Source organism: Cheilinus undulatus, linkage group 23 (assembly GCF_018320785.1).
Source record: "Cheilinus undulatus linkage group 23, ASM1832078v1, whole genome shotgun sequence".
In the NCBI taxonomy this organism is placed as follows: Eukaryota; Metazoa; Chordata; class Actinopteri; order Labriformes; family Labridae; genus Cheilinus; species Cheilinus undulatus.
This window is the reverse complement of record NC_054887.1, coordinates 33,065,603-33,091,717: the sequence shown is the minus strand read 5'-3', so window position 1 is coordinate 33,091,717 and position 26,115 is coordinate 33,065,603. Positions and strand designations below refer to the sequence as shown.

The 26,115-nt window shown below is 41.6% G+C and overlaps 1 protein-coding gene across 2 annotated transcripts in view; it reads right to left on the bottom strand.

Moving 5' to 3' along the window:
• Positions 1 to 5,709: 5,709 nt before the first annotated feature.
• Positions 5,710 to 26,115, bottom strand: part of LOC121505594 (SLIT-ROBO Rho GTPase-activating protein 1-like) — a 68,320-nt gene continuing 47,914 nt past the window's right edge. The window contains exons 14-23 of one of the 2 annotated variants that reach the window (XM_041781044.1): positions 25,724 to 25,784; positions 25,532 to 25,609; positions 25,327 to 25,461; positions 23,179 to 23,284; positions 20,284 to 20,508; positions 16,145 to 16,224; positions 15,616 to 15,796; positions 13,768 to 13,908; positions 11,193 to 11,535; positions 5,710 to 9,360 (exon numbers count right to left, since the gene is read on the bottom strand). In XM_041781044.1, the coding sequence (XP_041636978.1) occupies positions 8,899 to 9,360; positions 11,193 to 11,535; positions 13,768 to 13,908; positions 15,616 to 15,796; positions 16,145 to 16,224; positions 20,284 to 20,508; positions 23,179 to 23,284; positions 25,327 to 25,461; positions 25,532 to 25,609; positions 25,724 to 25,784 (1,812 nt within the window). In that variant the 3' untranslated portion in view covers positions 5,710 to 8,898. The remainder of the gene's footprint in view (positions 9,361 to 11,192; positions 11,536 to 13,767; positions 13,909 to 15,615; positions 15,797 to 16,144; positions 16,225 to 20,283; positions 20,509 to 23,178; positions 23,285 to 25,326; positions 25,462 to 25,531; positions 25,610 to 25,723; positions 25,785 to 26,115) is intronic. The other variant, XM_041781047.1, reaches the window with a different exon arrangement.

Here is a 26,115-nt window from a genome sequence, read left to right as displayed (position 1 = left end):
TACTACACGTGTCTGTATTTCCTGCAGAATAAATGTCATTGCTGTGGAAAGATCAGCGCTTTAATGGATCCAAAGCAGGGATGTCAAACTCAAGGCCCAGGGGCTGAATCCGGCCCGTGGCACAGTATACCTGGTCCGCAAGGTCATATCATATTCTTATTTTAACTGGCCCTAAAGTATGAGGCCTGCAGATTTTCTTCAGTGTAAAAATGTAAACTTAACCTTGATGATATGAAATATCTTCAAGTCATAAAAATGTAAAATAATCTTAGAGTAAAAAATAACTAGATAAAAAGAAATGTGGGACATTCATTTGTGTTTTCATTTCAAATTTTCAATTCTGCATAGCACAAGTATGACATCTATCTATTATTTGGACTTTTATCTTATGTTTTTTCAACTCCTACATTTATTAATTTTACTTTTTATACCAAATTTGATCTTTTACATTCATTATTTTTACTTTTTATACCATATTTGACCTTCTACATTTATTATTTGGACTTTTACCTGATATTTAGGCTTTTTCATGTATTATTTTGATTTTATCATCTCAAATTTTGACTTTTTTCTAATATTTTGGCTATTTCTATTTATAATTGACTATAGCACGTATTATGACCTTTTCAATTTATAAATGTGACTTTTTAGCTCATATTTTGACCTTTTAGGTTCACAATTTTAAGTTTCAAGTCATATTTTGGCCTTAAAAACATGACTCTGGCTTTCTTTTTATATATTTGCCTTTTAAAAGCATTATCTTAAAATCTTATTTTGTTTTTTGACCTTTTGCACTAATAAGTTTGACTTTATATCTTGGATTTTGAGCCTTTTAACTCATCATTTTGACTTTTTAAATCTCAAAATCATTTATCATCAGTGCTATTTTCCCCCCATAATTTATTACTGGTGAAAATGAGGTTAACAGTTTAGTTAAATGTGGACCCTGTTAGGCCCTCAGGTTAGAGCTAAATTGAGAATCTGGCCTCTTCTGTGATTTTGACAACCCTGATCTAAAGTTTGGATTTGGACTTCTTATCTTCTTTAAATAGCACTTCCTGATGTGTAAGCAGGGTTGCTTCCCTCTTCCTTAAATCAAACAGACTTTTACCACCCAATCAAAGAAACATTTCTTTGTTTTCATTTTTGCAGTGTGTGGTGTCAGTGGTTTCTAATGTCAGCTTTGATTTCCATTATCCAAAGTTTGACATATATTTTTGTTTTTTGTGCAAGTTGCTTCTTTGTCGTTGCAACCATTCCACAATTTTCTATCTTCAAATTTCCGTAAAATTGAAATTCCTATATTCTAAATGTAAGGCAGCTACCTTTGCATTCTCAAACACCTGCGATCCTAACCAGGTCGCTCTGAAGAGCTCAGAGACTCAAAGCGTGGCACTGTGATGGATGCCACCTCTGCAATAAGACGGTTCTTACCGGATATTCCACAGTCAGCTCGAAGTGATATTATTAGGGAGTGGAAGAGTTTAGGAACAACAGACACGAAGCAGAAGACCAGGTAAAAATCACAGGCTTATTCCATAGCTTGTCCTGTCTGTGCCTCGTCTTTATTCTTTCAAGTTAAACTAAATCCAATCAGAGGGAGTTTCCAGTTGTTTTCTATGCTAAAGAGCTCAGTGGGTGGAGAGCAGCAGTAAATAAAGAGGGTGGTGCTTGGCAAACATTCCTGTAGGAGGGTTCTCTGACTGGTGGGTCAGTGGACCAATCAGTCTGCATAGAGTCGATTAAAGAGCCTTTATTTTCTCCGCACGGTTGTGTGGACCTTAAAATGCCTCTCAGCATTAAGCTTCCACCAGGAAGTCAAAGCAGCAGATGCTAAGAAAACAGCAGGACCTTTTAAAGTGGTGCCAAGGACCGAGGGTTACCCCGATGAAGGCTCGATGCCAAAACACGTCAAAGTGTGTTTTTAAGGTCTGCACAGCCATACTGTGAAAATAAAGAGGTTTTTATTGTTTAAAGGGAATGTGTGGGAGATTTTATGTTTTCACATTCACTCACTGACCCAGCTTGTGCTTAAACAAAGATGCCTGCCCTTTGTTACATACACATACACAAGGCACTGAATGGCGATGGGTTCATGTAGGCCTGCCAACAGATTTGACTGACAAACCCAGAGAGTGAGCCCTCCCCAGTTCTGGTTTAATGGTAGCATGTATGTGTGTAGGCCACTTCATACACTTTTACACTTGTACACTCCTTTTAATCCTATTTTCCCACCTTTTCTGCCAATTTTGCCATTTAAAATCCATTTTCGTCACTTTTAGCCCATTTTCACACTTTATAAAAACATTTTTGCCACTTTAAATGATTTTTTTCACTTTCTGTGCATTTTTTTGCCTATGTTCACATTTTTCATCACTTCACTTTTCTATGCTTATTCTTGCCACTTTCAAACTCATTTTTGCCACATTTAACTTGTCTTCACTATTTTTTTATGCCCATTTTTGCCACTCTTCCCTAATTTTTAGCCTTTTTTGACCCATTTTCACCCTTTCAATAATATCTGTGCCTTTTTCTGCCCATATTTTTCCCTGCAAGCACATTTTTTAACCTTGCAAAGCAGATAGATACGCCTGTTTCCTTGTTTCTCACTGGTGAATCCATCTTGCAAAGCTCCTGTCTGAACCGTTTGGGCCTGGTTAGAAAGGGACAGGACCAATCAGCAACGAGGGGCAGTACTTTCAGGTGCAGCAGACTTGTGATGTAAACAAGCAGCAGCAGGAGCTGGTGCAGTTATGGAGGAAGAGATTAGCGTGGTTGCTGCTAAAGCGCCAGTTTTATCAGAACTTGACGACATTTCTTCGTTAAAAGAAAAACAAAGAACAGCAGTGAGTTGTTTTCTTTTCAACAACAACAAAAGTCGAGTACTGACATGTCTGTAGTCACCATATTTCATGTTATTCCTCGTTAGCCGTGCACACGCAGCTCGATAGCGGCTACGTCACGCGTTTTGTTGCTCTGATTGGCCTGTAGAGATGTGACAGACAGAACGTTCATCCAATCACACTTAAGAGTTTTTTTTTTTAAATCCTCTGCCTTTTCTCAAACATTTCCTGTTGAAGCTTTCCCAGATGAATGTGTGAAACAAATCCATCTGGCATGTCAGGTTACATTTTTTGTCACCTTTAATCCTATTTCACCAGCTTTTTTTCATTTTGTCATAATCAACCCATGTGCACACTTTAAAACATTTTTTTGCCACTTTTAACTGCTTTTCACTATTTTCATGTCCATTTTTGCCCCTCAAAACCCAGTTTTTACTGCATTTTTTTTGCATCTATTAACACATTTTTTGGAAGTTTTAATCCCATTTCAACACCTATTTTGCCCATTTATGCAACTTTAAACCCATTTTTTACACCTTTTGCCCATTTTTCCCCTTTTAATCCTGTTTCACTGTTATGCCAGTTTTTTCCTACTTTAAATTCATTTTTCAATTTCCCCATTTTTGCCTGTTAACACTTTTTTGAGAGAGACCCTGATGCATCGAAGGACCTCCACTTCACACTGGAAGTCGGATGAGCGCCGTTGTAGGTACCAGATGAGTCCGGGCTGCCAGATCTATCTGGGGGCTGCGCCTGCCGTTGACATCGCACATTGTGATTGGCTGGAAACTCACACTCTCTGATAGTGAACCCGTTAGCATTCTACGACGCTACCGTTGAAAGCTAACTAAAGTGTCGTAATGTTATTCATACCTAGAAATTCTCTTTACCAACAAATTACCTGCTTTAAACCCTCTGTGTGTTTGGCCATGATGCCGAGGGTGTGAGAAACATAATTTTGAATGTTTGCAGCCCCACTACCCCCCATGGATGGACGGCCTTGGGTTGACGTGCTGACATGCAGTAAAAAGCTAGAGTTTATCAGCCCGAGTCCTGATGGAATTAAAGACATAAAGAACTTGGAGAAAGCAGATTTTTACAGAACACACCTGGAGGTTTATTGAGTGTTCAAACCAAACATTTAGCCACATTTCATTTAGAGAAAGGTTCCATCAGTTAATGACTTGATTTCTAATTTATTCCGATTTATTTATAATATAAATACAACACATTGATACAATCCATTTGGCTATACGAGCTCGTCTCCACGAGGCTCAGTTTTCAAATACGGCAACACTAACGGACAAAAACCATTTCCTTTATTATGAAACACATTCAAAGAAACCTCCCTTTTTGAGTTAAAATGCACCAACATGTTATGATGCTACATGCCAAGTACACGATCCTATACATCAAAGTGCAATGTCACAATGGGTTAATGCTAGAATTCATAATTCAGTAGATCTACTAAACACTTTATGATTATTTCATTCAGAGTGCTGCTGCTCTTTCGTTTCAGGACATGCGTGAGTGGATTCACAACTCCCCCCAAAAAAGACAAGGATTAAAAAAAAGGCACTTTCACATTCACGCACACGCCAGTCACACAGAAGTGCACCCGTCTCCGCACGCCAAACACTCAGGTCAGTTACCAGCCCGTCTGGAGGCCACATTCAGTGTGCTGTTCAAGTGTTTTACTATTTTTTTTTTAGGGCGTTTACACACAAAGCCCCACCCTGTTAGCTTATTGTGATTTAAGGTTAACTAGTGACTTCAGTGACTTCACAAGCAGGTAAACTATGAGCCCAACACAATCACACATAGAAAGTGGCATGCTGTTTGCACTCGAATCTCCCACTTGCATGTTAGAGCCGGGCGGTGCGGACCAAAAATCACGTTTTCAGCTGAATGGACACACTCTATATGAAAACCAGATATTAAATAAACAGAAGTCAAATTACCAGAATGATTGGTACGGAGACAGCAGTATTGCCCAGCCCTAACACACACACACACACACCCACACCCACACACACACACACACACACAAACACATAGTGGCATGCTTCTTGCACTCATTCGTCCCCCCAAAACTTCCACTTGCATGTTCTTGCACTCAAGCAGGCATGAATAATCTATCGTCTATCACTATTCTAGTACTTCTGCACTTACAAGAGAGCAGAACAAGGGCAGGCAAGGAGGACACACTCGCACAAGCACTCTAGGGCTGGGCAAGATGTGGAGATTTTAGGATATGTGGGTGCGTTTTCATCCGAGATACAGCGTCGGAGATCAGTGTGGAAAAAGATTGCTTACATGAAGAACCACTGACACCATGGCCCAACAGCATGCATGCATTTGATGTCACTTTGCATTAAAAAGTCAGAGTGTGGTGCTTTGCATGGACGTCAGATAGCCGGGTTCACATCTCCATGGCGTGGCGTGCATTTCACATCCTTCCAGGCGACATCCCATAGACAGGGCTGGTTCTTCATGAGGCTAAATAAAGAAATGCGCACCATTTTGCACTGCTAGCAAAGCAAACATCATGAGCTGACTTCCAGGTAAAGGCAGGACTTACTAGGAATCTACAGCAGACATCACAACTGAGAAAGACTAGTAAAGTTTGAAAATCATACCTCACCCTTAGTACCCATGGATCACACAATGCATTGTGATTCCAAAATTAAAGTTTAACCTCCTAGTTTTGATAGAACTACCACTTTTGGTCCCTTTAACTAAATCACGCCGGTAGCTACCGCCTCTTTCTCCTCAAGTGATGCTGATTGGTGAGGTCATGGACCAGCCTGATGACAGACGTTGAATCTGGACAATCCATAGACATTTCAAGGTAAAAGAATATTAATGCACTTTGCAAAACAAGCTGACAAACTCTGATTTGGGGAAAGTGAAGAAAATCAAGATTTTTGTCGTCGTTCCTTGTCCACGCCAACTTGAGCAACAAAAAGGAAATCAGAAGAGGGTAGAAACAGCCTTTGTTGTCGTTCTGCATCACTCTTTGGCTGTTAATACACTCCACCAGGAAACAGCGGATGTTTTTGCTGGTGTTGCATGCTGTTAGGACATGCTATAAGTGCAACATGCTAACTGACCACAAGATGATCTATTGACTGGCTATGTCCAAAAATATCCTTATTTAAAGCATGTATCACCATTCAGCTAAGAGAGACTGATGTATGATTTTTGGTCCATATTGCCCAGCCCTGTCAGACACTCACAGGAACAAAATCACACACCTACCATCGCAGAAAAAGTTCTGTCCAAGCCCTCTCCCCACCTCCCAACTCACCCTGTTTGAAGCTCTGTCTGGGCGCAGGATTATTCTCCAATAAAACACAAGAAAAGGCTGTTAAAAAAGTTTAGTGAGCCACTGAGTCGGCAGCTCGCTGAACATTCAATAAGATGGCTGAACAGTCGTTTAAATACTGGAAACATTCAGGTTTAAATAATGTGAGTTTGGTGTCACCGACGACCTCAGGAGGCGTTTTCGTGGTTTGAGGTGTACAAGTGAGCTTAGCAGCTGAAACAGAATAAAAAAATAAATTATAATCAGTCACACAGATATTGTTTGAGACGTTGTTTACGTGTCCTCTCTTCCACATCGAGTCTCTCGTCACAGATACAGCAGCCGATCGCGATAGTCTCTTAAAAAAACAGCTCGACAGGCTCTTCTTCTTCTTCTTCTTCTACCGTCATGACAGTACAGCCAACATTCACGTCACTTTAAACTACATTTTTACCGCAGCTTAACTACACTTCCCATTTTTCTTTCTTCATTTACAAGACAGGAAGCTCCGTCCACGCTCCTTCCTGTGTCTTTATCAGCAGTTCTTTAAGCTAACCTTTTGATAAATGCTTCGATACATGGAGAAATTAAACTCCTACACACCAAGAGAGTACACACCAACCTGACGACACATAAATATCATGGCATATCATATCATAGGTCATGTCATATATTATAGTTATTACTACAGTAAAACCAGTGCTGGGTGGCGTTTCGGTAACGTATGTTACTGCGTTACATACTGAGAGAAGTAACCCGTTAGAGTGCTTTTAACCAAACATAAAATCCCTTCTGTCACTCGGTGCATGTTGGCACGCAGCCAGACAAGGAACTAGGTAGAGGCCAGCGCCGTTTCCATGAACTGGACTCTTAAACTCATGTGTCCCTTCCTTCCAAAAGCTGATCATTATGGGGATACTTCCAGAACTGGGCACACGTCCGTTGGCTAGTAATTATGGGGCAAACCCACGTGGTTTCATTTGGTCTTTTGCAATAGCACCATGCTACAAAAGTAATTGTTGAGTAGCCCGACATGGTTGTTGGTCAAAGGTTCCTGGGTAGGCAAGCCATGGAGTGTCAATAATGCCTTCAAAACATGCTAGCAGTCTTGGAGAGGGGTTTGACAGAAGATCTCTAATCTCAGGCACTCTTCCAGGAGACAGTCTTGACTCTAACCCTCTTTTACGCCATGTTTCCTTGGATAAAACTTACCCTCACCCTTTCCTGGACCCTAAGGTTGGGGTTAGGATTAGGCAGTAAAGAAAGTTTCACTTCCAGTGACCTGGCGCCAGAGCCAGATGCAGGCAGCTTCGACAGGGTTGAAGGATCCCACAGTATCTGGAGGAAGGGTGGAGGTCCAGGGAGTGGGCTGATGGGGCTCAAAGGGCCTGGGTGTGCAAGGTGTACCAGGAGTCCCAGGGGTGCTGGAGGTCCCAGGTTCTAGCCCTGACACTCCACCGACACCAACTCCTCATTGGTCATTGTAAGGCAGGTAATCTCCACTGTCAGGCCTTCTTTCATCATTCGATGCATCATTGATTATGCCTCACGATGAAGGTGCTTGTCATTCCTGACATTCAAAGTTGAGCCTGATTCTGCAAGGGCTGCAATGAAGCAATTAGGTCCGAATCAGGCCAAATTTGTGTAGTGTGATCTGGCCTTCACCTTCTTCTTCAACTTCCTGTGCTGGTAGAGAGATTCATAAAGTTTCTAGATTGGATTAGATAATTTCCAGGTTGCTGATGGTGGGGAATCTTTCCATTAAAGCAAGTCTGTTTTGTTGGAATATCATGATCAGGAAAGAGCAGTAGAGATTCTAATGAAAAGTTAAAAATAGCTGATTGTTTGTCGTTGGTCTGGCAGATGTGCTGTCTTTGTTGGATCTTGAAATGGTTGGAATCAAACAATCAAAACCACTGACGGCTAAAGGGGTGACTTTAAGTTTTAAGTCACTTCTGTTAATCCATCGATGCATTTTCTTTACTTATTCAGCATGAGGTCGAAGTGGCAGCAGGTTAAGCAGGACCACCAAGGCATCCTTCTCCCTTGTGACATTTTCCAACTTCTTCTGAAATATCCCAGGGCGTTCCCAGACCAGATGGGATATTTAGTTACTCAAGTGAGTTCTGGGTCAACCCAGAGGTCTCCTCCCAGTTGGATTTGCGTGGAAAACCTCCAAAGTGAGGTTCTCGGATGGACTCAGATGGCTTCCTCTTTAACTTCTGTTAATTTTGAGCAGAATTATTGATGTGAAATCTTAGTAGATAAACGGTAAACAGAGGTAAATTTGGGACCGACTGTGCCCAGCTCTGGATGAGTAAAAGCTGTCGTCTCTGCCTTCTTGCTAGCTGCAAACAGACACAGTTGTATGTTAACAGTCTACCTGCCCAGATGTCAGGGAGAAACAGAAACAGTGCAGCTTCTTCAGGGAATTTCACTTTGTGGCATCAACAAGGAAAAGAAGTTATATTTTTCAGTAATGGATTACTTTTATGTAAATGTAATGACATAATGGAGAACTTGAACTGCAGCCCTGACTCGTGGGGCTACTTGTAACAAGAAAGTAATCTGAGTACTCAAACGGATTACTTTGTAACGCATAACCACCAACACTGATTAAAACCCTTCTTGTCCTTCCTACCCTCATATGTTTTGATTATAAACACTAAGCAGTACCCTGATCTCCTCTTCTGGCCCATTTTTGGCCCGGGTAGGCCTGATTCGGCCTTTTACATTGGCCTGTTTGGCTCACATGGTGCAGGATTTGTCCAGCGGTGGGGGAAGAGGCGGGGTGCTGCTTTTAGGTGGGACCACAGGTTTTGGACGCAGAGCTGGGGGCCTTAAGGGAGCGCCGATGCGGGCGGCTGCGACCGGCTTGAAGGATCCCAGGGCATCAGGGGAAGGGTTGGTCGGCCTCGGAGGTCCAGGTGGTGGTCCAGGGAGCGGGCTGATGGGGCTCAGAGGACTCAGCGGGCTCGGGGTGCCAGGCGTACCAGGAGTGCCGGGGGTCCCGGGAGTGCCGGGGGTTCCAGGTGTGCCTGGGGTGCTGGGAGTGCTGTGGGGGGAAGGAGACTCGGAGGAGCAGGTGGTGATGGGGCCGTTCTTCACCTGTTCCAGGGTGTCCAGCACCACGTCGGGAGCCGGCCGGCAGCCCTGACGCTCCAGCTGTCTGAGCTCCCCGAGCGCCACCGTCACCGTCTCCTCGATGTCCTGAGGGAGGAGTGAGGAAGAGGAGTGAGGAAGAGGAGCAGTGAGGGAAGCAGCCTCAGAGGACAGACTGAGTTAATACCGTCAAAATAAGAGCACTCTGTTCTCAGACAGAAGAGAGTATCATCTAACACATGGATGTCAAACTTAAGGCCCGGGGGCCGAATCCGGCCCATGGTACAGTTATATCTGGCCCACAAGGTCATATCAAATTCTTATTATAACTGGCCCTAAAATATGAGGTCTGCAGATTTCCTTCAGAATAAAACTGTAAACTTAACCTTGATGATATGAAATATCTTTAAGTCATAAAGATGTAAAATAATCTTAGAGTAACCATAACTAGATAAAAAGAAATGTGGGACATTCATTTGTGTTTTCATTTCAAATTTTCAATTTTGCATAGCACAAGTATGACTTCTATCTAATTTATTATTTGGACATTTACCTTATGTTTTCACCTTTTACATGTATTATTTTTACTTTTTATACCAAATTTGACCTTTTACATGCATTATTTTTACTTTTTATACCAAATTTGACCTTTTACATTCATTATTTTAACTTTTCATACCAAATTTGACCTTTAACATTTATTATTTGTACTTTTAATACCATATTTTGAACCTTTATATTTTTTATTTTTATTTTTTAATCTCACATTTTGTCTTTTTTAAATATTTTGCCTTTTTCTATTTATAATTGACTTTCTGACTCATATTTTGATCTTTTTAATTTATAATTTTGACTTTTTAGCTCATATTTTGACCTTTCAGGTACACAATTTTAAGTTTCAAGTCGTATTTTGGCCTTAAATACATGACTCCAACTTTCTGTTTATATATTTGCCTCTTAAAAGCATTATCTTAAAATCTAATTTTGTTTTTTGACCTTTTGCACTAATAAGTTTGACTTTATATCTCAGATTTTGAGCCTTTTAACTCATCATTTTGACTTTTTAAATCTCAAAAATCATTTATCATCAGTGCTAGTTTTTCCCCATAGTTTATTACTGGTGAAAATGAGGTTAACAGTTTGGTTTAATGTGGACCCTGTTAGGCCCTCAGGTTAGAGCTTAACTGAGTATCTGGCCCCTTCTGTGATTGAGTTTGACACCCCTGATCTAATAAATATCTAAATATGTTTCCACATGTATTTCTATTTACTGATTCGACTGTAGAGAGATGTGTGTGCGGTGCTAGAGTCTAAGGAAATGTACACAAAGTGACAATCACCTGTGTTGTGTTATATTTTATCAATCATATCATCTCATGATGTCTCATAAACTGTATCATGTTGTATTATTTTCTACTGCACTGTGTTATGTAATATTCTAATGCACCATCTTGTATCATTTTGGACTGCATCACATTGTATGGTATCATAGTATATCCTGTCATACCATACAGTAGTGTGCATGTTGATTCATCGTACATTATTATGTAATTTCATATTGTATCATATATTATTTTATATCATATTTATATATGATATATATTTTTATCGTTTTATGTGCTGTATGTTTTATGCTGTACTGTACTGTATCATTTCATGTTGTAGTGTATCATATTGTGCTGTCATGCCACCCTGGGCATATTTGGGGCTTCTTCCAGCAAGAGAGGCTCTGAGAGACCTGATAGACTTCCTTTGTTAACAGAACTAACAACATGCTGAGTTTATGCCTGAGAGAGAAGACAGTAGTTAGACCAGTTTCTCATCTAATAAACCAGGAGAACTTGGTGCCATAAACAAGATTCCCCTCTAGCTCAGCTGATCTGTTTGAGTCGTGATGCTGTTTTTAAATAATCGTACATAATCTGAGATCAGGTGTCTACCTGTGCCAGCGTATCAGGATCCAGCGCTCTGGATCGATGGGAGTCACTGAAGCCGTGCTGTCCGCTGCTTGAGCGCCGGATGGGCGTGTCATCAGGCCTCCTCAGCGAATCATGCCGGCTCACCGTCATGGTCACGGCTGCAGCAGAACGGCGCCGACGCTCCGGGCTGTCAAGAGGCGGGGTCATGCCTTGGCCTCGTCCCAGCAGCAGCTCTCTGGGACTGAAGTGGCCCGTCACCGGCGGGGAACTCCGCTCCATCACCCCTCCGTTACCGTGGCAGTGGCTGTCGTTGGAGCGGCCGAGGGGGCGGCGGAATAAACCGTCGGTTCTCTTCCTCCTGTGGCTGCCGGTGTGAAGTACAAACAGTTATCTCAGGTTACCAGACATGAATGGAGGAGTCTGTTTTTGCTTAATTTTCAAGAAAAGAAAGCAGAGGATAATTCTGACAGAAAAATCTGTTTTTGTAAAGGATACTGGGCCTTTTCTTGTCCATGCTCCAACTTTTTTGGAATGTTTTGCAGGCATTGCAATGAAAAGGTGTAAATATTAGAACAGTGTTTTGTCTTTGTGCTGTATTCCATTAAATATAGGATGAAAAGTATTTGCAAGTCACCGTATTCTGTGTAAAATGTGTGTAACAAGGGAGCAGGAGACAGCACTTTAAATCTAGTCAAACAATAGCATACATAAGTTAGACCTCAAACATGGTCGCTCTATTTTTGTCCCTCTCTCTACTTCTCCAGTCAACTCGTATTAAATAAAGAAACTTTCAGAGGGTTTTAAAAATGCAGTGGGGATCCACATACATGATGGCATGCCAGGTCTTTGCTGTGTAATGATGCAAAAAAGGCTGCAGCCAGCCGGGGAGGTTTGTGGCTCACTGAGAGCACAAAGGCTGGCATCAGCACGCGATGGAAGGAAGACGAGGCTTACTGCTCGCTAAGTAGGCTACGGTCTCTTTGGCTGTCACTGGGTAAAGAGGAATCCAGGTTTTACAAGGCAAGGCAAATATCTGGAGTCCTGACAAAAAGAACAAGCCCCAGTTCCAGAAAAGCTGGGATGTTATGCAAAATGTGAAAAAATAAAACAGAAAACAGTGATTCACAAATCTTGAATACAGCACAAAGACAAGAACGCCGTTTTTTAAAATATACACATATTCTGAATTTACTGCATGCAATTTATTCAAAAAAGCTGGGACAGGAGCATGTTTACCACTGTGTCGATCATCTTTTCTTCTAACAACACGATGGAAGAATCTGGGGTCTGAAGACATCATTGAAGTGGAATTCTTTCCATTCTTGTTAATGTGAGTCTTACATATCTTTGGGCTTTTATTCCTCATTTCAGAGATGTGGAAGTGGATAGAGACGGAGGCAGGGGTGAGAGAGTGGGTGAGATAATGTGGGATAGGAGCCGCAGGCTGGACTTGAACCCAGCCCACCTGCACATGACTGAAGCACTAGGCCTTCTGCACCCCATTTTTTAAATTTTTGTTGTAAAAAGATAGAAAAAAAAAAGGCAAAACGGTGAGGCCTATATAGCTTTTACATCCAAACTAATTGCTACATAGGCAGCAGCCATTGCTATCTGCTTCCAGTACAACTAAACCCCGCCCTCACACTCCTTAAATGACAGTTTTCAGACCTGGCACAAACATTATGGACTGGAGTTTGCAAGAAAAATCTGTCTGATTACAGACATGGAAACTGGCCAATTCATCGGCTCTGCAAGGTTTTCTGAAGTGTTTCTCAGCCCACCTTAAAAGATCCATCACAGGATGATGGCTGTTTTTAATGCAGCATTGTCTGTGGAGTTAAAGGTCAGGGGCTTTTAGTGATGTTCTGCAGCCTTTCCCCTTGCAGAAATTTCTTCAGATTCTCCAAATTTTTTGATAATATTTTGGACTATAGAAGGTCAAATCTATAAATTATTTGCACTTGCAGGTTGGGGAACTTTGATTATATACTGTTGGACTATTTGGCCATGCAATCTTTCACAAATTATAGAACCTCGCCCCATTGACTGAATGACTGGGGATTTCAGGAGCTCTCTATCACCTGTTAATTTATCTACTTACTTGTGGAATGTCCCAGCTGTTTTTGGAGCACTCCACACATCGGTCTTTTCTTGCCCCTGTCCCAACTTTTTTGGAATGTGGAATGTCAAATTCATAATGCATATAAATTTCATAAATCAAAACTTTACAACTTTGAACATCACCTTGTCTGTACTTTTTGTAGTTAAATAAAGGTGGTAACCCATTTGCTAATCACTGTTTTAAGTCACATTTTGCACGTTGTCCCAGCTTTTTTGGAATTGTGTTGTATGTCTCATATGGAATACCTTTTTATAGTTGTATTTCCATCTGATTCATTTGTTTATAGGTGTATTTTAAGAGACTGTGGTGTCTGCAGACAGATGAAGTGAGTCACATGAGAAGCAGCTGTGATGACAGCACCGTGATGTTCCCAGGTATTTTTAGAGGTGAGAGAATCAGACAGAAAATGGATTTTACAGCCTCTGCAGCTGAAACAAAGCCTCCCTCCTCCTGTGATAATGGAAATGCTCTTACATGACAGACCTGTTGTAGTTCTCCGGGGGTCTGATGTCGGTCGGGGAGCTCAGCTCGCTCCTGGACCGTTTGTCGTCGGTGCTGCTGCTTCCTCCGTCGCTGTCCGCCTTCGTGCTGAGGGTGTCTGACATGGCGTCGGCCCTGGAGACGGACAGAAGATACTCTCAATCAGAACAAATCAGTGAGAGAGCAGGAGAGCTGAAGCAACACAACATACCAATCATCAATTAAGTGATCAATAGCATGTGGTTAGTGAGAGACTCGGTCCATGAAGTCCGTTAATCAACAAGGTGTGCAGTCCAGTCAGCTGTAAATCCACTCTCATCCATCACTGAGAGCTTGTCAGTTATTGAAACGAGCCAATAAAGTTAACGAGGACTTAAGGAACGACTTTTAAAGATCTCTTTACAGGTAGCCTGGTGGTTATGTCCAGAGACTGTAAGGAGATAGGGTTTTAAATTTTAGAAATATGTATAACTCAATTTTCTTTAGTAGGTTGGCATCCCGTTATAACGAATGATGTACAAGAATTAATAGACTGTTTTTGTGAATTTTCTGCCGATACTTCAAAAACAGCTGATACAGACTGATATTTACAGCTGATATAGACTGATATTTACAGCTGATATAGACTGATATTTACAGCTGATATAGACTGATATTTACAGCTGATACAGACTGATATTTACAGCTGATATAGACTGATATTTACAGCTCATACAGACTGATATTTACAGCTGATATAGACTGATATTTACAGCTCATACAGACTGATATTTACAGCTGATATAGACTGATATTTACAGCTCATACAGACTGATATTTACAGCTGATATAGACTGATATTTACAGCTGATGTAGGCTGATATTTACAGCTGATATAGACTGATATTTACAGCTGATGTAGGCTGATATTTACAGCTGATATAGGCTGATATTTACAGCTGATGTAGGCTGATATTTACAGCTGATATAGACTGATATTTACAGCTGATGTAGGCTGATATTTACAGCTGATGTAGGCTGATATTTACAGCTGATGTAGGCTGATATTTACAGCTGATATAGACTGATATTTACAACTGATGTAGGCTGATATTTACAGCTGATGTAGGCTGATATTTACAGCTGATATATACTGATATTTACAGCTGATGTAGGCTGATATTTACAGCTGATGTAGGCTGATATTTACAGCTGATGTAGGCTGATATTTACAGCTGATATAGACTGATATTTACAGCTGATGTAGGCTGATATTTACAGCTGATGTAGGCTGATATTTACAGCTGATATAGACTGATATTTACAGCTGATATAGACTGATATTTACAGCTGATGTAGGCTGATATTTACAGCTGCTGTAGGCTGATATTTACAGCTGATATAGACTGATATTTACAGCTGATGTAGGCTGATATTTACAGCTGCTGTAGGCTGATATTTACAGCTGATATAGACTGATATTTACAGCTGATGTAGGCTGATATTTACAGCTGCTGTAGGCTGATATTTACAGCTGATATAGACTGATATTTACAGCTGATATAGACTGATATTTACAGCTGATATAGACTGATATTTACAGCTGATGTAGGCTGATATTTACAGCTGATATAGACTGATATTTACAGCTGATATAGACTGATATTTACAGCTGATATAGACTGATATTTACAGCTGATATAGACTGATATTTACAGCTGATATAGGCTGATATTTACAGGTTATGTGTATAATTATTGAGGTTCACAAGAAGCATTTAGCATAAAAAAACAAACATGATGTGATTTGTCTTCATGTGGTGTTCATTTTAGGGGGGGAAGATGAAAAGCGCCGTGCACTCGCCTGTCCTTCACCACGATGTACTGATGAGGAACCAGGCCGTGGTTACCGTTAAGCCGCCCCTCCCACCAGTCATGTGACGCCCGCTGGTAGAGCTGCAGGGACGCTCCCTTCTTGAACGAGAGCTCACGGCCCGACCGGCCCACATAGTCGAACCTCGCCACCGCCTCCACAGCCTCGCCCTCTGCCAGAGAGAGAGAGAGAGAGAAGATGGGAACAGAGGGGGAGTAGGGTGGAGATGGAGATAGAGATAAGAGCCAGACACGGAAATAGAGGTGAACATGAACCTGTCCATCAAACGTCTCTGTGGAGTTCTTCCTTTTAACAGCTCAGCCAATCAGAACGGAGCATTAGAAAATATTAATTCAGATATAAAGAGAAGCAAAGAGGAAGGGTGTGGAGGAAGGAGGAAGGGAGGGAGGGAATGTGAGATGTCTCCATGGCTGCTGTTGCCGTAGCAACCCCTCTCCACCAGGAGACGGAGGGATGGGAGTGTGGGGGCGAATGTGTGAAGGTCAGGGGTCAGGCGTACCCTCGTCGCTGGTCTGGGTCTCGGTGCCGCCGTCGGGCTCGGCCTCCTCCAGCGCCCCCGGCTCGCTGAACGGACTCTCGCTGCAGGGGGGAGAGGAAGAGGAGAAGCGTGAGGCTCCGAACGCTCACTGTCCATTCAACATGGGAACAAAGGGAGGAGGACGCTCGCACAGATGGAGACGAGGCTGCTATTCAGAGTCTGAGGACGTTTATGCAACAATGCATCTACAGCAGGAGTTTGGACAGAGATCGAAGATGGAGGAAATAACACAAACAGAGCACAGACGGTGAAGAAAGGGCGTTGGGATTTATACGGAGAGGCTTGGTGATAAAACTACTAGAAAACTTGATTCTAACATAACCTCTTTAAAAGTAATAAAAGTCTGCTGGTCTTATCTTCATGATGCACTGAGCATGAGCATAGGAGAGATTATTATACTGTATATTATACATGTCACAGGCAACTCAAACCCCAACTCGTGAGCTTAAATTTGACGAGATTTTAAGAAACTGGCCCCATTAAAAACAGGCTTCATGAGGGCTGCAGATGGCCTGGTGGATGCACCTCATGTACGTGGGTGGCCTGGGTTCAAGTCCGGCCTGTGGCCTCTTTCACGTCCAACTCTCTCGGCCCTGTTTCCAGCTCTATCCACTGTCCTTCTCTCTACAAATAAAGGCATAAAAAGGCCAAAAATAAACCTTCAAAAAGGCTTCATTAGATGAGATATTCCTTTTTGCTGTGCACTCTGCAGCCAACTATCATCAAACTATAAAAACACTGAAGAGACCTTCAAATTATGATTTTGCACCTCCTGATATTTATTTCCACCAAAGCTGTTCGTCACTACCCCAACACTTCAGATATCTGTTTCTCATCTCCATGGCGTGGCTAAATCTCACATCCATGTGAGGAACAGCCCATAGATGGTTTTCAGGAAGGTCAGAACCTTTCAAACTAAAACCTGGGGCTTCATTGGACAAATTTTCCGTCACATTCATTAACGGCCAATCAGAGCGACAAAACGTCTCATGTAGTAGATGAGCACGACCCCTGGGTAGAAAACTACATAATGTAAACTTGCTGCAGCCACTCAGGAGAAGAGAAAAAAACAACTTTTCCACTAAAAAATTCCTCCAGTGTGTTTCTCTTCTCCTCTTTTTTCCACTTCTGATCAAACTGCTGCTACAGCTGCATCCATGCTAATCTCTCCGATGACCGCCGTTGTTTCCAGGCTTGCAGTCACTTCAACTAAACCACACCTGTAGCCCCGCCTCTTTCTCCTAGAACAGTGGATTTCAAAGTGTGAGGTGGGCCTCCCCTGGGGGGCGCCACAGAGCTTCAGGGAGGCGTGGAACCATAAACCAGAGAAAGGGGATTTGCTTTGCAAACCTCTGCTGTGCATGGAGCTGAATAGATAGACTTATAGTTACTATAGGGACTATGCTATAGAGCAGTGTTACTCATCCAAAGAGCCACATTAAAAAAAAAAAAAAAAAAAAGAAACCTTTGCAAGAGCCACAATCTAAGAGGTGAAAGGCTGAAAAAACAGCTTGAATTAGCAATAAAAACAGGTTAAAAGTAGCAAAAGGGTCAAAAAGCAGGAAAAAATGGGTGAAAAGGGGTGAAATGGGGAGGAAGAGAAGCAGAAATGGGTGAGAAGTGACCAAAAAAGTTGGTGGAAAGTGACTTAATTGGGCAAAAAGCAGTCAAGAGTGGCAAAAATGGTCAAAAGAAAGAGGAAAGAAGTAATACGTAATGACAAAGGATAGTTTAAATGGACAAAAAGTGGCAAAAAGTGGTAAAGAAAAAGGAAAAAAAATTGGATAAAAGTGGCAAAAATAAATAAATAAATAAAAATTGTGAAAAAGGGCAAAAATTGGGAAAAAGGAAACAAGTGGTATTAAATGGCAATGGGTAGTTTAAATGGACAAAAAGTGGCAAAAAATGGTAAGAAAGGGCAAAAAATTGGATAAAAGTGGCTAAAAAATTGGGAAAAGGGGCAAAAAGACGTAGCAAAAGTGAGCAAAAAAGTGGGAAAAAAGTGAAATTTATGATGAAAGGTAGCTTAAATGGGCAAAAAGTTGAAAAAAGGAAAAAATGGGATAAAAGTGGAAAAAATGAGGAAAAAGAGGCAAAAAGAAGTTGTAAAATGGCCAAAAAAATATGAAAAAGGGGTATTTAATGGCATTATAACTGAATAAGAGGGAAAGGCAGATGTTTAAGGACATCTGCAAACCAAAATATCCAAAATATATTAATGTTAAAAATGTTTAAAGGTTAGACATAAATGTTTGAAATGTTGTTGTTTAATTTTTTTTTGAGTTTGAATCTTTTTTGTGGGTGGGGGTCAACTTAATGAATAATTCCTTCTTGGGGGGGCTCACTCTCCCACACTTTGAAAACCACTGTCCTAGAATGATTCTGATTGGTCTGGTTGATTTTGAACACAAGAATCAGGCTGAAGCTTTGCAAGACGGGTCTGCCTGATGATGATCTATTAGCTTTTCAAGGTTACAACTCTGGTTATAAAAGAAATTTCCAGCAACTGAAGAGGACGCCCAGCACCCTCACGGACCCAGAGTCTTACTAAAGTACATGGACATCATCTGCTGACTACTCATCTTTCACTGTCACTGTGATTGGCAGTGTTTTCATGTCTTTGTGCCTGACCCTAGTGCTTCAGTAAAGCCTTGAGACACTCAACCAGTCTGCTTCTCTCTCTTCCTTGTGTTCAACTCCTACCAACAAGGAGGTAGACAATTCATTTTTTTCCAAGAGTGAAGGGACTATCGATCCAATTCTCTGTTGCAACTCCAACTTAAAGTTTAGCCCACTATTTTTGATAAATATACTGCTATAGCTGCATCCATGCTAATCTCTCCACCAGCTGCCATTGTTTACAGGCTTGCAGTCGCTTCAACTTAACCCCAGCTTCCCCCTTTTTCTCCACAAATGATGCTGACGGTCTGATCAATATCCAACCAGGAGTAAGCGTGTCAGCTTACTGCGTTGCAAAATGGATCAGACCGATGAACTCTGCACCACTATTTCCTTTGCAAAACAAGCTAACAAGCTCTGCAGCGAGGAAAAGGAAATACAATGAAGGAAATATTCCCACAGAACACTCTCAGTGCTTTGTCACTCTCCCTTCTTTCTCATTTATTGTAGCTTGTCAGGATAAACTATTGATAAGCTGTTTTTTATTTTGTTCGCTCAAAAAATATCCTGATATAAATCATGAGGCTTTGCAAGATGGAATGGAATCTGGACAATCCATGGGATTTGCATGCAATGGCTTCATATCTGTGCATAAAGATTTAACAATATGACTCCTAAAAAGGTGCATTTTCTGGTGCAAAATGAGCCAAAATGACTTCATGTGCAAAGTTTGCATTAAATGATGTTTACCACTTATTAATGTTAAGATTCCTCTAAGTCAGAACTCAAAAATCAAGCACAATTTTAGCATAAATTGCAGCGATCCTGGTTGCATTTATCAAAGAGATGATTGCAACAATAACTGAAGCAAAGGCTCAGTTTATTGATGAGTAAAAGGATGAACTATAAAGTTAACTATGACTAAACTTATCCTGCAGATTGCATTTATCACACTGAGCAGCTTTATACAATGCACATCACAGCAGCTGCAGCCGCTGATCTTGTTCTGCATCTATTCTAATGATCAACAATCAGAGAACATGATAGCAGTTATACCTAAACCCTTCTGGATGTTTTTGTCTGAGTTGTGACTGAGGGAAAAGTGCTGCTTCTTATTTAAATTCTCCTCACGCTGCATTGTTGCCTCCTTTTCAACTCTCTGGGCAATTCTCTGTCTCCCTCTTTTGTCTCTGTCCTGCCTAACGTCCGTGTCTATTACAGATCATATCTGCTAATTTCCTGATGGCTAAAATGTCATCCGGAACCAAAAGTTAAATTACAGAGGAATATTTTATCCCTCATCTCCCTGAGTAATCCCGCTCCAGTGGCGGAATCTAAAGTCAAAATTAGAAGTGAAAATCCGGGTTCAGGAGGTGAATCTGGATGGAAGGTGACCCCGTAGAGCAGTAATAACATTAGGTTGTTGTAATCTGATGAATCTGATTATCTTCTAATGAAACATAGAAATCTCAGACTCGCACCAGTACTGGTCCCCGGTCATGCACTTCTCATAGACCGGCCCCGGAAGCTCCTTGGTGTCGGGGAAGATGTTGTCGTGGTTCAGGATGACCGTTTTGATGACCTCGTTCACGTGTGCCTGACAGGCCACCTGGTCCAGGGTCTCAGGTGTGGGCAGGAGGGTGGGGCCGAAGACGATGGCCAGGTTCCCAGCATCCATCATGTTCTCGTCGCTGTACTGGGAGAGGCTGTGGGGAGAGAAGATGATTAGCATGTTAGCATGATCAGCTTCTAGTAATGCTAGCCTGGTATGCAACACAGAGATGTCCTTATTATACTGCTTCTTTAGCTTGGTTTTAATGTTTTTTACTAACCGCTCAGTTCATGTCAAAGCCTCTCAACAGTGCAGGCTGCTTTATTAACATTATTTTTTTATTATTTATATTATGATTTACATTATTTATTTATTATTTATATTATGATTTACATTATTTATTTATTATTTATATTATGATTTACATTATTTATTTATTTTGGCTTACTAGGGTACTGTAAAATTAAATGGATGGCTCTTGTTTTGACATGGAGGCTTTTATTTTGAAAAGCTCACATTTCCCAATTGTCACATGATTTCCTTTTCCTCAAGTATTTAATTAAATGAAGAAAACAAAATAACAGAATTGAAAAAAACAAAAACAAAAATTGAAATCCTTTTTTAAAAATGCTATTTGTTTTCCCGTTTTGGCGACCAAAATGAAAAAAAATTGAAAAACAGCTTGATTTTTATTTTTGGTCAAAAACAAACAAACAAACAAAAAAACAGATAAAGAGAGTTTTGCTGCGTTCGATTGTACTCGGAACTTGGAAAGATTCGGGTCGGAAATTCTGACTCCTGAAGTAAATGCGTTTCATTGCAGAAGCTCAGAAAACGTGACCGGCCGCAGTAAGCTGATGTTTGTTTTGATGTTTTTTGAGGATCGAAAATTACTGTTGGGGAAATATCTTACCTACTCGAGGGAGAGAGAGAAAGAGAAACGTCATATGCTGTAAGTATGACTTGAACGCACCAGTGAGGGGAATCCTGTATGCATCATTGAACTTAGACGGGCATTAAAGCGAGCTGTGCAGAGGCCTGTACTGTAGTAACACTAATGCTAAATTAGACGACACATTAAAGTAAAAGCTGAGGAGAAAGTGACTCTCACGGTGTGCAACACCATTTTGCTACATCATTCCAACTGACTCGGGCTGCTTGGATCCTACCTGAATTCCTGAGTCTGAGCCCCGAGCTCAAGGGCCGTTCTATTGCACTTTTCCGATTCAGAGGTCGGATTTATCCGAGTTCCAAGTACAATCAAACGCAGCATTACTCCTTATTTTTGAGTCCAGTTTCAACCAGGATATGGATCGCCAGAAAATACACTGACCGGTTGGCACATTTCATGTAGCATGTTAGGCCGCCCATTTCAGATTTTCTTTACATCACAATGTTTTTTGCCCTCCTTATATCTACTTTGATATGGCCACTGCAACCAAACTCCTCTTTCAGCAGTTACCTTATGTAGCTTACCCTTCATGAATATGCTTTGAAACAGCACTCTAAACCCAGCTTGTCCTTTCAGCAGTGACCTTCTGAGGCTTACCCTCCTTATATCTGCTTTGATATGGCCTCTGAGAACTGCCTTTTCAGCAGTGACCTTCTGAGGCTCACCCTCCTTATATCTGCTTTGATATGGCCTCTGAGAACAGCCTTTTCAGCAGTGACCTTCTGAGGCTTACCCTCCTTATATCTGCTTTGATATGGCCTCTGAGAACAGCTTTTGCAGGAGTGACCTTCTGAGGCTTACCCTCCTTATATCTGCTTTGATACGGCCTCTGAGAACAGCCTTTTCAGCAGTGACCTTCTGAGGCTTACCCTCCTTATATCTGCTTTGATACGGCCTCTGAGAACAGCCTTTTCAGCAGTGACCCTCTGAGGCTTACCCTCCTTATATCTGCTTTGATACGGCCTCTGAGAACTGCCTTTTCAGCAGTGACCTTCTGTGGCTTACTCCTCATGTCAAGGGTGTGAACAATCGTCTTCTGGACAGTAGTCAAGTCAGCAGTTTATTTTACATTACCGTAATTTCTTCTTCATCATAGCAAGAACTTCAAAAAGATAATCATTTCATCTTTTGTCTTTATTCCCATCCAGTTCATTTATGTTCCATTATTTTGTGCATGTTTAACTTGCTTGTTTCTCGCCTTTATTCTGATTCCTAATTTTGACAGACGTCTGCAGAAACAAAAAGACAAAACTTAGACTCCGTCTCTGAGAAATCAACACTTTTAATCCTCTTTGTCTGCAGAAACAACAGCTTTTCTCTTCCCTGCTGCAGACAATTCAGCTGACTTCCTGCCAATTACAACCTCATAGCTCATTACGTAATGCTCTAATTTGCGTTTGGCAGTCGAATTATTGCTTCAAAACGAGTGTCTGCATAAATCACGGATATTAAAATGCTTCTTGGGACATTGCCACCGGCTTTCACAGGATCTGGAGGTTAAAAAATGATGGAAATAGAAAATAATTTTACTCTCCTTGACAGTGAGAGTCGTGTTTTAATAACACTGAGGCTGAATACACTTTATGAGGAGCTAATAAAGGCAGAGCTTCAGCGGGTACATCACACCTGCACATCACACTCCCCTCCCTCCCTCCCTCTTTCTCTCTTATGCTATATTTATTTGAGAGGCTGCAGAGTCAAAATGAGCTCTGGTTTATCTCTACATGCTCTAAGTGCACACTCCACTACGAGAGAGGTTTATCCTCGGCTTTAAAAGCGTGTGGGATGAGGGGAACAACTCGTGGAAAATGGAAAGAAATGGGTGATTATCATTAACAATGAGGGCTCAGTTTTGTCAGAGAGGATACTCACTGGTTAAGGAAGGCGAACAAGTAACGCATCACCACCAGCGTCGCCCGCGGGACTCCCAGCAGGATCTTACGGATGCACTGCGCTCTCTCGTACATGTTCTCGATTCCTGCAGCAGAAAAAAAACATCATAAAGCATGTGACATATTGCAAAGCGTGCAACAAAACCTTACAAAAACAGAAAAAGGCTTCTGTTTCTGCAGAGGAGGGGACGACTTAAAGACAAAGAGACACTTTAGAGGAACAAAGAAAGAGACACGGAAAAGGAAAACGAGTGTGTAGGCCGCAGGCAGACGGGATCAAGTCTTTACTACTTTAACTTCTTTAATGAAATTCCTGGCAGAAGCTCATGTGCAGATGGAAGCTGCACAAATGTTCAAGTGTCAAGTGTTTCTCAAAGTGATAAGATCAGTTTTAGTGACATTTCTGCTGCAAAAATCCTCAGAAACAAGAATCAAAGACCGTCAGACAACTACAGCGCTCATTATTCAATAATTAATAGGATGCCAAGTTTTGTGTAAGCAGCTAATACTCCATGTTTGAGCTGAACGACTTCAAGGAAAAGTTGACATTTTTGACATCCTTCTCATGCAAGTTCAGAAGTGTTTTGTTCTTTCAGTTTTTTCAGCATGGGCGGTGAAGACGCCAGCATCTCTGCAGAAAAACTGGAGCTGCAGATAATTTCAATAATGCTGATACCACAGGGTTTTTCATGCAAACAGATCAGAGTTTGTCCAACTGGTGACCACTTATTCCCAGTAAAAGATCCCCTCTTTGATCCAGCAGGTAGATTTACCAGACAGGAGCACTGAACTGATTGAAAACCACAGATCTCTATTCATGCTACACTGTTTGTTTTAAGGGCCAGCGATATTAGGCCGATGCATGTGTGCAACCCCAGAAAATACAAACAATGATGTGCAAATGCCAGAGATGGTCAGAAGTTAAGAACAGCTGTAAGGAGTTGGTCTGAATGGAGAAAAGTCTGTCCGTTAAAGCTCTAGGTGGACTTACATGCTGGATCTATCTGCTATGATCTCTACACTTGACTTAAAAAACCTTTTTACCACAGGTGAACTGATTTACCTGGAGAGGAGGTGATCCAGATCACTAATGACTTAGTCCTGCAGACCAGTGTTAACTTTGTCAACTAAAACTAGACTAAAACTAACAAAAAATAGATCTGTGATGACTAAAACTGACAAAAACTAAGTTTAATTTTTGTCAAGATGACTAACACTACACTAAGGGTGTATCCCATTTCCACCCCTTAACCCTTCCCCTTCATCTACCCCTTGCCCCTTGAAACAGAGTGGTAAGGGAAGGGTGAAAACCTTCCCTTTACAAACGAGACGCCACTTGATTGCAAGACTAGGGTCTAGAGGAGTCCAGGACTAAGCGAAGAGGCTAGCTGAGCCTCTTTAACAGCTTTTCTCCCTCCTTAATGCTTTTCATGAAAACGCTGATATACTATTAGGCAAATTTAATAGTTTAAACAGTTTCCTTTCCTCCTTTTTTTGGCATTTAAAAAGCCAAATTGTTTCCAACTAAAGGGCTGCATGGGGGTGCTTTGGCGCAGAGCTTAGCGCTGTTGCAAGAAGGCTGCCGCTTCCTGTCAGAGCATGCTCGTTAGGTTAACTCTAAATTGCCCGTAGGTGTGAGTGTGCCTGGTTTTCATCTCTGTAAGCCAGCTCTGTGATTGGCTGGCCACCATCCAGAGTGTACCCCGCCTCTTGCCCAATGACAGCTGGGATAGGCTCCAGCCCCGAACAGAGTAAGTGGTAGAAAATGGATGGATGGTAGCAAATGAGAGGAAAAGACTCGCTCTTATTACTGAGCTGAGCCAAATTTTCCAAATATATAAAAAGACGTACTTTAAATTGCATCACCAGGTGCATGATGGGAAATAATCCCAAAGGAATTGTATTCTAGTCTTACAGTTAGTGACCCACAGTCTTAAAACTTGGAGACTTGCTTTCAAATTGATGTGAGGGTCTCAGATGTCTTGGAAGAAAGGTCTGGAACTTCTGGGTAAGACAATGAGGTTTTGACTTTTGGTGTAGAACTAACAAATGAGGATTAAGTGCCATAGCCAAGGGAGATGTGGTTAAATTCCCTCCACACTCACGTCAAACAGACAGCAGTACTCACGGACGCAGGAGATGAGGTCGTTGAAGCGGTCCTTAGGAAACAGCGGGTTCTCCAGACCTCTGAAGTAGAGCTTCAACACTCCGGCCACAGAGTTGATATCATGGTTGCTCTCCTCATCAATCAGCGGGTCGTTACCTAAACCACAGACAGAGTCAACCACATCTGTCCACCAACCAATGATGAGACCTTCAGGTGAGCGGCTTACCTCTCTCAAAGGAGTTCTTGATGTCGTTGACCTCCACCTGAGATCCAGAAACCCGGAAAATCCCCTGATGCTGAAGACCTGATGGGAACAGAGGTTGGTGCTTGTTTTAGTTGGTCATGTCTGGTATTAGAGCTGGACGATACAGAACATCTGTGTTTTAGTCCCTGCTGACACCGTGAGGTTTAAACTCACCGTGGAGGTTGATGTAGCGGATGCAGCTCTCCACAAGCAAAGGTATGGCTTTGGTTGAATCCTGTTAATAAAGGTAGAAAGTTAGCTAAGATTGATAGACACTTTGCATGCATCTCCTTTGCTAATAACAAACTCCTCCAGTGTTAGATCTTTTCAGCATCTAAGTACAATTGCATTTGAATAGTGCAGGCTCTCTCTTATGTTGCATTATCCGGTTAGCATCCTGACAGACAAAACCCAGGGCAAAACGAGCATTTGACACCCCTCATAACTGCTACATTAGCTCGTCTCCAGTGCAGCAAATATCCGTGATGAAGATCATTTTTATTATCAGCTGCTTGCCCAGATATTCAAATGAGTATCTGAGAGAACTATGACAGTTTGAGGGTAAA